The 11,030-nt window shown below is 42.9% G+C and overlaps 3 protein-coding genes across 3 annotated transcripts in view; 1 reads left to right on the top strand and 2 right to left on the bottom strand.

Moving 5' to 3' along the window:
• Positions 1-2,260, top strand: part of LOC118424819 (vesicular, overexpressed in cancer, prosurvival protein 1-like) — a 7,787-nt gene extending 5,527 nt beyond the window's left edge. Inside the window, exon 5 of the mRNA XM_035833617.1 lies at positions 886-2,260. Within this exon, the coding sequence (XP_035689510.1) occupies positions 886-1,206 (321 nt within the window). The 3' untranslated portion in view covers positions 1,207-2,260. The remainder of the gene's footprint in view (positions 1-885) is intronic.
• The window catches only part of LOC118424824 (formin-like protein 2), a 1,075,906-nt gene that overhangs the window by 55,460 nt on the left and 1,009,416 nt on the right, over positions 1-11,030 (bottom strand). The gene's annotated exons all lie outside the window — the stretch shown is intronic.
• Positions 3,816-11,030, bottom strand: part of LOC118424803 (zinc finger protein 665-like) — a 1,044,319-nt gene continuing 1,037,104 nt past the window's right edge. The window contains exon 2 of the mRNA XM_035833582.1: positions 3,816-8,005. Within this exon, the coding sequence (XP_035689475.1) occupies positions 5,260-7,977 (2,718 nt within the window). The 5' untranslated portion in view covers positions 7,978-8,005 and the 3' untranslated portion in view covers positions 3,816-5,259. The remainder of the gene's footprint in view (positions 8,006-11,030) is intronic.

The raw sequence follows: 11,030 nt of genomic DNA, 5'->3' as shown, positions 1-11,030 counted from the left end.
TATTACAATACAGTTGAACAAAGTAAACTGAAATGCATGATGACACTTTCAATGTCAAACTTTAATTTTGTGCATGATAGATACGTTTATCCTTCATTAGATGGGACAAGCAGTGTTTTACTTCAATAGGACGCAGGCTAAATAAAAAATTCTATCTGGAAGCTATGTGACTCCACTGCCCACCCCAAAAAAAAGTCTAGGGTCGGCAGGTTTTTTTAGGGTAGGTAGGGAAACAGGAAACACAACATTTTTTTTCCTAGGCCTAACAGATGTTCTCTGAAATGTTTTAAAAGTGTTAAATCCTGCTTTCCAACAAGATCTCTTCAGTGTCCCTCTGACAAAAGATAACTGATGTGATCTGAAACATCTAACCATTTCCAAAATATAATCCAGTTGCTTGAGTAGCTGCGATTCAGTGTATCTCATTACCTGGATGTCTAACCTTCATTGATGTAACAATCGTCTTCCTTTTTATAAGCATTGAGGAAATGGGTCAACACTCTTGGATTGTACTGACTGTTTCAAATGCGGGAAATGCAGTTTTCACAGCAAAAACAAAGCACTAGCATCTTTCTTACTGTCTCTATAACCGATAGGAGAATTGTGCAATATGTTTTCAGGCTGTATGTTTGAGGTGCGCCAGTTAGGAACACCAACGATGACTCGAGACGGGAATTTGCCACAGGAACGTAATTTAATGAGATCTGTAATAGTGCATACGCGACAAATAACCAGACTCAATATTGTAAGAGGCACATGGTTCCAAACTGAACATACACAGATGAAGGAGGCTGACAACAGTGTATACTACTGTAAGAATTTGTAATTTACATTGCTAGTTTCAACCCTACATACACAGATGACAATCACATTCTTCTCCTGCAGGTAACAACCAAGCCTGATGTGTACCCCCTGGCGCCGGACAGCTTCCAGTACGGCCCCGCCTACCCCCCTCCGTACCCGGTGTACGGGGCCTCTCCGTACCCCCCTCCCTACACCCCCTCCACTGACGCAACCCCCAGGCCGGCCGACGCACCCGAAACCAACACCGCAGCTGCTGCAGGTGCCACACCTATCCCCAGCAACCCAAATATGGACAGTTCCGCCACAGCTGTTGCCATGCCAACCAGTGTTACCGCCGGCAACCCCAGTACTGTCGCCATGCCAACCATTGCTCCTGGCAACAGGGAAGAGCACAGGCACTGATCGCGCCTCCCCACAAAAGTTATAGCCATACCTCCCACTCTACTACTTAAGTCACTGGTCAGAAAAATGCTTCTGACAGACCAAGTTCTATTGAAGTAGCGCGTCATTGTAAAGACCATGGATTTGAGAAAGGCAAAGCATCCTTGATTTTTGTAAATGTAAACAGAAAAAAGTGTCATTTTCTTTCACGACACAAAACATACCATGAGAAGTTAGATTTCAGAGCAAAATTTTGGAAAATGTTGAACGTAAAGTGAATCATGAAATCTTATAGAAGGGTATTGCATAGCAGGCTCTAGTAACTGATATAAGTGTGAAAATACATCATATTTTATCCAATGCTTTTATTCTTCCATTATTTTTGCCCTAAGATTATATCAGAGTCTGATGAATGAACGTTTACCTGTAAGACTGTAATACTGATGACATTTGTGATACAAATGAAAATTCTTTCAAATTCAGATACTGCAGTGATTCTTTCCTTTGTGTTTTATAAACCTTGCTGCACTGTTGGTATAATGAAAATACTGTAAAGCCTGTCAGTGTTAAAGCTGCTGTGATACCAGTGCACATGATTGTAGTTGTGATAGATGTTGCAATAGTGCAGATTCATCAGCCTAATATAGTAAGTAGGCAGGTCCAGGTGATGCCATGATTATTGTTCATTGAGAAAAGCTGTACATAACTTAGCAACCGATGTGGGTGCTCCTATACTGTTGTATAAGTCTGAGGAGCTTTCATCAACGAGTCTTACTGCAATTTTATATAATTTTGTTGTTGTATCTAGACTGATAGATATCAGTATCATATGTTTGTCAAAAGCTGTGAGCTGTATCTGATTATTTTACAGATTTATATTGTAGTTATGTTGATTTTAGGTTGCTTTTGTTGATGGCATGAGTCCCAGATATGCTGCAGGAGTTGTGAAAACATATTTTTCAAGATGTGATAATTTTCATAGACGTTACATGAAATTATGATGTCCTTTTGTATGTTTATTTACATGGGGCATAACTGTACATAAAACATTAAAGCTTTTAAATGGAGAAAGAAACGTTTTTGGAATGATTGTGCTGTCTGTCGAAACCTCCGTTGTGACTGCTGGCCTCAACCTCGTGGTTACTAAAGGTGCGTCAAGCTTGCGTCACTGCGGATTTTAGAGATGAACAAATTTTCTTGGTTTTTGACATATTTTTATGTAGTATGCAATATCTAAATTATAAAAATCGGAGAGAAAAACAAAACAGTAATGCAGTGAACAAACCCGCAGTAATGCAAGTGTAGTGAGAGAGCACCATAGCGACAGGATTGAGCCAGCAGTCACTACGGAGTATGGTACTCGGGCTATGCGTCCTCAAGGTATAAGAGTAGCAAAGAAAACAATATCCTTTTTTCCATTTCAATAGCTTCTATTTACACGGTACTTCATTTATAGCCCTACACTACTACTAGCCCTACAATGAATACAGTTGTACCACATTATAGTACAACAGTTTAGCACAACTACACATTACATGTACATATCAGCCTAACATCCATATCATATGTTTGCAATTTTAAAAAAAATAGTTACTAGTTTGGCTATGACTCAGTCAGTATGAGAAAAATGATAATATATACTAGTACCCAGTTCTGTCCAACTTCCCAATGGCTACTGTTTACGAGGGAATAGCCATGCAGACAGTGTTCAATTACCAGCCTCAAAGTCCCCTACAGCAACAGCTTATTTCTTCAGACTGCCAAATACGGTATGGATCTCTCTCGATGACAACTGTTTCCCTCCTGTATATAATCTTCAAGCCTTCAATAAAAGTTTCACTGCTTTCTCCTAGCATAATGGTTTCCACAATCCAACCGCTCCAGTGCGCAGAAGTGGTCAAATGGCCTTGCATTGAACAAATACATTAAAAACAGTGTATGGCAAAACATACAGGTACAGTCAAACCTGCCCGAGCGACCACCTCTTCTCAGCGACCACCTGGCCATTTCGACCGCTTTTTCTGGGTCCCGATTTATTTTCCTATTGACGTAAGCATTAAGCGACCTTTTCTCAACGACCACCTGTCCAACGCGACCGCGACCGGCCCAAAATGAAAGTTCCCTTACTGTCTAAAACGTTAGTGTACAAATATTGAGCTTTAAAGCACTGTATCGTATAAAAGCTCGATAAGAGCTTGGGGTTAAATTTACAATTTACAGTGTGTGTGTTGTATTTGACATTAAATACCTCGCTTCTTTGCGTGCGTGCAGTGTACTTGCTATTTGCCATTAAACACATCGGAAACTATTTATACTTTGCATAAGGCATGTTTTGAGTCGATACTCTTCTCAGTGACCACCTGTCCAAATCGACCACTTTTTGCCGGTCCCCCGGGTGGTCGTCTTGGGCAGGTTTGACTGTACAAATATATAACAATCATAAACTCATCTGTGAATAGTTTCATCAGGTTGGTACGTCACTGAATAAAAGGACTCTTTTTCTCACAACCATTGCTTTATTCTCCCTGGCATTTTGGTGACCGTCTGTCACCTTCTTCAGGGCAATTCTGACTGGTTCACATTGTACTGCAGGACAGATGTCGCTGCTCACAGTTCATATGTACGTCGGTGACAATATAGCATTGTTGTGTAAAAAAAAAGTCTCTTTATTCAATTATAACCTTAATCTCTTGGCCACCTTGTTAGTTCTTCTACTGACTTATCATACTTTAGTTGCCTTTATTTTCAGTGTTGATGCCGCACCAAATAAATTCCTTGGTTCTTAAGTTCAGCAAATAGGTCAAGATGGAAACGGCAGGCTGTAAGGAAAACTTGCATCTTACTACATGTACATTCACTCCCTGATACTGTGTGTACCAAGGTACAGCCCTATGACTATGTTTTCTTTATAATTTAGGAGTATCTTTTAATTTTGAGAACCAACAAATTATATTGGATTGGCCTTATGTTAATTTGTTGTCCCCAAATCTCCATAGAAATGGGTCATATCAACCTGGTTAGCAATGACAGGAAAGAATAAATGCAGTATATGGCAGATTACAAAAAAAATACTACTAAATCTATATCCACAGCTTACATATTTCTTTTCTTAAAACATCTGTAACAAATTTGACAAATACATCAGTATTTGAGGATGACATGACTCATAAGTTAAAAGAACATTTTGTCTTTCGTTTGGCAAGTACATCTCTAGCTAAAAGGTAAGCCATTGACAAGAAATTGTTGCTATGTGATTATGAAGTCAATTCAATCAAGTCAATTTAAACTCAATTCCTATACAAATTGGTCTTGAAGAATATCCATCCATATTGACGAAATATATGAATATTAGCAAATATGAGACATATAAATAGTAGCTAATATAACTTATAAGACAAATAAAACATGTTAGGAACTGTTACCATATTCACAAAGTAGTGTAACATGAAAAATCCAAACTAGAGAACTGAAACTCCCTAAAATATACTAATAGCAAAATATGATTATCATCAGAAGTAGAATAAAACTAGCTGTAGCATTTTTAAATTCTTCCCTTTCTGAAAGGAAATCGATATCATAGTTTTTAGGTGTCCAAATATGTAATTTCATCTTTATCAAATATCGATTTTTGTTTATTCTTCACAAATACTACAGGTTGTTGGTCTGCTCCTTTCTGGCAGGCTTTTATAGGATTTTATAATAGGGAGTCCAAACTTATTGGTGAGACGCGGTAAGTAACTATTGTAGGGAGTCTGGTGGCATGCACCTTCCATAGTGCAGAGTTTTTGATGATTTTAAGATAAAATAGTGCATTCTTAGGTATCCCAAGAGGCAAAAATACTGGTTCAGAGGTCAAAGTAGAAGACTGTGACCACAGATGACCTGGTAGCATCCCTGGTCAATCAGAATTTCATGCTTGTCAGGGGATTTTCTCCCCAGTGTAAGGGCGTCCAGGGGCATTAAATTTCTTGTTATTCTAAGAAAAGTGCGTCCAGATGACGCGTTGACGCATGCCTGGCTAAAAGCTTGCTTTCTGGGTGTTCAAATATATGATAGATGTTTCCGAATCTTGGTCTACTCCAGGAAAAGGACAGAGGGTCCGGCATGAGTCCGCTCGTGGGTTTTGTGATGATCCTGCCGACTGAACTTCCTACTACAGAACCTACAGCTGTAGGGTCTCTCACCGGTGTGCGTCCGCTTGTGTCTCTTCAGAGCGTTCGGCTGGCTGAACTGCCCGTTGCACTCGTCGCAGGTGTAAGGTCTCGCACCGGTGTGGACTTGTCCGTGCTTCTTCAGGTCGGTCGGGGTTCGGAAGCGCTTGTTGCACTCCCCGCAGGCGTGAGGTTTCGCGTCGGAGTGGATCAGCATGTGCCTCTGCAGGTGGGCCAGTTGGATGCACTGCTTCCCACACTTGGAACAGATGTACGGTTTCTCTCCAGTGTGGGTCTTTAGGTGCACCCTCAGGGCGGCTGCCTGGCGAAACTGTTTCCCACACTCGTCGCACATGAAGGGTTTCTCATCTGTGTGGGTCATCAGGTGGTCCTTCAAACCACCGGAGTCGTAAAACCCCTTGCCACACTCCGGACAAACGTGCGGTCGCTCCCCAGTGTGGGTCATCATGTGAGTCTTCAGATGTTGCGAGCGGTTGAACCCTTTGCCGCACTGATCGCAGATGAAGGGTCTCACACTGCTGTGGGTGATCTTGTGTCTCCGGAGCGTCTCCGCGTCTCTAAACCGCTTGTCGCAGTCCTCACAGCCGTACGGTCTCTCCCCTGTGTGGATCCTCACGTGGCTTTTCAGGACGCCCCGTTTCTTAAACGTCTTGCCACACACGTCACAAGGGTGGAATCTCATTCCTTTTTTAAGCTCACCCTCCTCTAATGTTCCCTCTCCGCTGGTGCCTGGTTTATCCCCACTGTGGATGGACATAAGGTGTCTCTTAAGATGGGCCAGTTGGCTGAACTGCTTGCTGCACTTGTCACAGGGGAAGGGTTTCTCAGTTAAGTGGGTTCTCTTGTGGAGGGTTAGGCTGGAGTGCTGACCGAACCGCTTGCCACATTCGTCACACTGGAAGGGTTTCTCCCCAGTGTGGGTCCGCATGTGCCTTGCCAGGCCCTCGCGATCCTGGAAGCGTTTGCCACAGTCCTCGCAACTGTAGCGATACTCGCCGGTGTGGGTGACCATGTGCCGCTTGAGATAACGCTCTACGCTGTAACTGTTGCTGCACTGGTCGCACTTGAAGGGTTTTTCATCGGAGTGGATGGGCACGTGCCTGCCCAGACCCTGCTTGTCTCTGAACCCCTTTCCGCACTCGTCACACTTGTAGGGTTTCTCCTCTGTGTGGGTCGCCGCGTGCCTCCTCAGGTTACGCGGAGTCTTGAACGTTTTTCCGCACTTGTCACACTCAAATGGGGTTGCATCGTTGCCGCGCTGTGATTTCTTCCCAACGTGCGTCTGCTTGTGCTTGCGTAAGTGTCCCAGTTGTCGGAACTGCTGGCCGCACTCTTTACAGATGTGTGGTCTGTCTCCAGTGTGGGTCTGCATGTGGTTCTTCAGGGCGTCGGTCCGGCTGAACTGCACACCACACTCCACACAGGAGTGGGGTTTCTCCCCAGTGTGAGTCAGCATGTGTCTGTTCAGAGTCGCAGGTAGACCGAACGTCTTGCCGCACTCCTCACAACTGTAGGGTTTCTCCCCAGTGTGGGTGAGCTTGTGCTTTCGGAGAGCCGTGCCGTCACTGAAGCGTCTGCCACACTCGCCACAACCGTAGGGTTTCTCTCCAGTGTGGGTGCGCATGTGGCTTTTCAGGTTGTCCGACTTGTTAAACCGCTTGCCGCATTCCTTGCACACAAGGGACTGTTGTCTCGTTTTCCTCCTGTTACCCATCTCACTTTCCTCTTTCTTATCATTGTTAAACATGCCAGGTTTCTCACCTGTGTGAGTTTGCATGTGCGCTCCCTCACCAATGTTCTGCATGTCATTGTGTGTCTCTTGATGCTGCTGTTGACTGAACTGCTTGCCATCCCCCTCATAGCTGCAGGGTTTCTCTCCAGTGTGAGTTTGCACACAAGGTTCCTCACCAGTGAGAGTTTGCATGTGCGTTTTGGGATCCTGTTGGTTGAATTGCCCGCTGCCCCCCTCAAAGCTGGCAGGTTTCTCTCCAGTGTGAGTTTGCACGCTCCTCCCAACCTGATTCTGTGTGCTGAACTGCCTCGTAGTACCCTCCCCAGAGCTATAGGGTTGTCCCCCAGTGCGAGTTTGCGCGGAAGCTTTCTGACTGGAGTGCATTTGCACGTGTACACCCAGGTCAGCCAGTTCACTGAACCTCATGTTGCATTTTCCACACATGAAGGGTTTGTCCTCAACAGCATTAGTGTCCATGGTGCTTGGCATGAAGGGTGTCTCTAGAGGGTGAATCTCTGTGTAGTTCTCACCATTGTTGCTTGGCATGGAGGGTTTCTCCCCTGTGTGAGTCTCTGTGTGGTTCTGAGCACTGTTTGTTTGCATGAAGGGTTTCTCAAGCGGGTGAATCTCTGTGTAGTTCCGACCAGTGTTGTTTTGTATGAAGGGTTTCTCCCCTGTGTGAGTCCCCGTGTAGTTCTGACTAGAGGTGGTTTGCATGAAGGGTTTCTCTAGAGCATGAATCTCTGCACAGCTCTGATCATTGTTGCTTGGCATGAAGGGTTTCTCACCACTGTGAGTTTGGACATGGTTTATTGGATCCTGGAAGGCTTTGTCAGTTTCCACAAACAGGTCCAGCACGACTTCATCCATATGGATATTTGTTGCCATGGTAACGTTGGATCCGAATGTAGGAGATCTGCAGAATAAAGAAAAGTTTGTTTAGTTTCAATTTTTTACTGTTAGTGCTTTAATTTGGAACTTTAGAAACTGCTAATTATGTTCAAATAAAAAACTATTATAGTATTACCCTCCAACAACACGTCCCTTAACTAAAGCTGCAGTAGACAAGTTCACTCTGGGAACAAACCTTGGTTAAGTCCCAACTATTTCAGTGATGGTAATGAAAAGTTTTGTTCTGTTAATAGTTTATAATGTACATTATGTCATACCTGTGACGCAAAAACGCAAATGGGTGTTCCGGGCCGTTTGATAAGTTTGTATCACACAGGCTTCCTTCGAGTAAATCGAACGGCACGGTTGACAATTCAAATACTGGTTTCGGACGTTAGAATTGCTGTTGTTACAATCTTAAATGTTCGAGGACACAACATTTTCTCAACTTCTGGTGCATTTTGCATCGAAAAATGTGCTTTCTCAGGTGGGCAGGTTTTAAGTTCGCGGTAGCACCATGCACTGTGGTCTCTTACTGCCATGGAAAAATGTTCGCGGTGGTTTTATGTTCGCGGTGAAGTGTCCACTGCGAAAACTGTGATCATTAAACCACCACAAATGTTTCTTTTACAATACATTTGTATTAGTACTTCTTGGTCTAGTATCCAGCCGTATTATAGCTCCCAAGTGTCTTCTGTCCTGTCCGCAGATATCTGAGATGAGGACAGAAGAGACTCGGGAGCCATGATAAAGATGGGTACCAGGATAACACTCTCACATACTTAGGCCACACCAATTTAATTTCTTCGTTCACGGAGTTTTCATAAAAAATATGGAGCGAGAGGGCGAAATAAAAATAAAAATTGTAAAATGGTTGGGGTAAAGGTAACGGCTAACCCAAAACATAAAGAAAAAAAGTTTTCAGCTTGAAAAAAGTACAAAAACACTATTATTGTACAGTAACAGCACCTGTACCCACACTTTAAGGAGCTTATGATATAAAGGCCAATTTGCTACACCAGAAAGCTGGTGAATGGTTTCATTAATGGTGAAAATTTGCTGAGTGGTAATTTTTATTTTTATTTTATTTTCCAAAAAATAGGAGCGAGCGAATCCGTGAACCAGGAAATTAAATTGGTGTGGCCTTAGGGTTGACTCTTGTGGCAATACCTTGCAATATCAACCTTTCAGCCTCAGAAAACTTGTACTGGGGGCACCTTGCTTATGAATATTAATGAGCTTGCCTGATTTGTCATTTGAACCCAGAGCCGACAAATCTTAAATTTGGTACCTGGCTGCTGAAAGGTTATGCCGGTACTAGTAGCCCGGTACTGTCATCTTACTTTTGAATATTATAATGAGGCACCTTATATGGTGCCTTTGGACAACACGAAGGCATTTCTCTGATTAGTTGACAGTTAGTTAGTAGCCACGCCCCACTACCGGTTTTCTGAGGCTGAAAAGTCAGGGTTGATATCGCAAGACATTGCCGTGAGTCAACCCTGAGTGGGATGATGCTACCTACCCAAATACCGAATAATATCAATACAATCCATCCAGGCATTCTCGAGTTATGCTGGTCTTCTACAAACACACACCCCCACATACAAACGCTACCCAAAATATAACCTTTTTGGCGAAGGTAATCACTTCAAACCACATTCACCTACTAGTACATAGCAAAGCTGGATTTGTCAGCTTTGTTTTGATTCAAAAAGCAGGCAAGCAGGTCAACTCTGGCTTTCTATAAACTAGTATTAGCCAGAATTTGAAATGACAACAGAATTTCATGATGGGTCAGTCCACCGAGTCAGTTGGGATTCAGGGGTCAACTTTAGTTCAAAACATGCCAAAGGTCACAGAATCTTTTGTCACAGTACACATGCTTCTGTACTCTCTAGCCAAAAAGATAACCTTTAGGATCAAAATATGCCCAGAAAAAAAAATTGTTAAAAAATAATCACTATTCACGTTTAGGATATGCATAGTGTGCTTGACTGTGCAACTCGAACGTTGGTCCCTCCCATGTAGGCGTGAGGATGGGATAACAATGTTCATAAAGGTATGTCACCTCTCATTCAGGTCTGGGGGAAAATTTCAAGAAGGCGCACAAACTGCGTGTCAGGTGGCTACCATGAGGTTGATTGGTATGCTCCTTGCATGAATGATCAAAAGAAAAATAACATACTAAATTACTAACTAAACATTCTGCAGGGTTCAAAATACTGGGTGCATGTGCACCCAGGTGCATCAAAAATTGGAGCTGTGCACCCAATTATTTCCTGTGAGTGTACAGGTTGCACCCAAATATTTTCATGGGTTCATGTATGTAAAGATATCAAAGTATACAAGTATACATCATATTTTTGACATCTAAGTGTTAAAAAGATAATAACAATGTCTGTCATGGTACTTGTTGAAGAATTTGATAGCTTGTAACTAAGTTTTATCATTAGGTTATTACTTAAATTTAAGTGGTGCACCCAATTTTTAAAGCTGGGTGCACCAGTGCACCTAATCCCGAAAATGAATTTCGAGCCCTGCCCTGTGTAAAAGTAAAACAGAGAGTGAGCTGGATCATAACATCTGCTTGAAAAATCATGCAAATCCGATCTCATTTCACAAATGTCATAACTCAAGTATGCTTCTTCTCCATCCTCATGATGCCGTCCGTATATCATGATGATGCTTTTTTGGCATGTTGTCTATAGGACTCATGCTAGTATAGACACCCCCCCCAAAAAGCATCATCATGATATACGGACGGCATCATGAGGATGGAGAAGAAGCATACTTGAGTTATGACATTTGTGAAATGAGATCGGATTTGCATGATTTTTCAAGCAGATGTTATGATCCAGCTCACTCTCTGTTTTACTTTTACACAGGGCAGGGCTCGAAATTCATTTTCAGGATTAGGTGCACTGCCGCACCCAGCTAAAAATCGAATTCGTGCGGGCGGATTTTTCTTTTAGGAGAAAAGGAAGTCCAAGTGAAAACACACAACCTGGTGCCCCACGCGGAGGACATAAGAAAAAAAAAGGTGTTGT

Source organism: Branchiostoma floridae, chromosome 10, assembly GCF_000003815.2.
Source record: "Branchiostoma floridae strain S238N-H82 chromosome 10, Bfl_VNyyK, whole genome shotgun sequence".
In the NCBI taxonomy this organism is placed as follows: domain Eukaryota; kingdom Metazoa; phylum Chordata; class Leptocardii; order Amphioxiformes; family Branchiostomatidae; genus Branchiostoma; species Branchiostoma floridae.
Note: the sequence above shows the minus strand (reverse complement) of the source record. Positions and strands in the feature narration are given on the sequence as shown.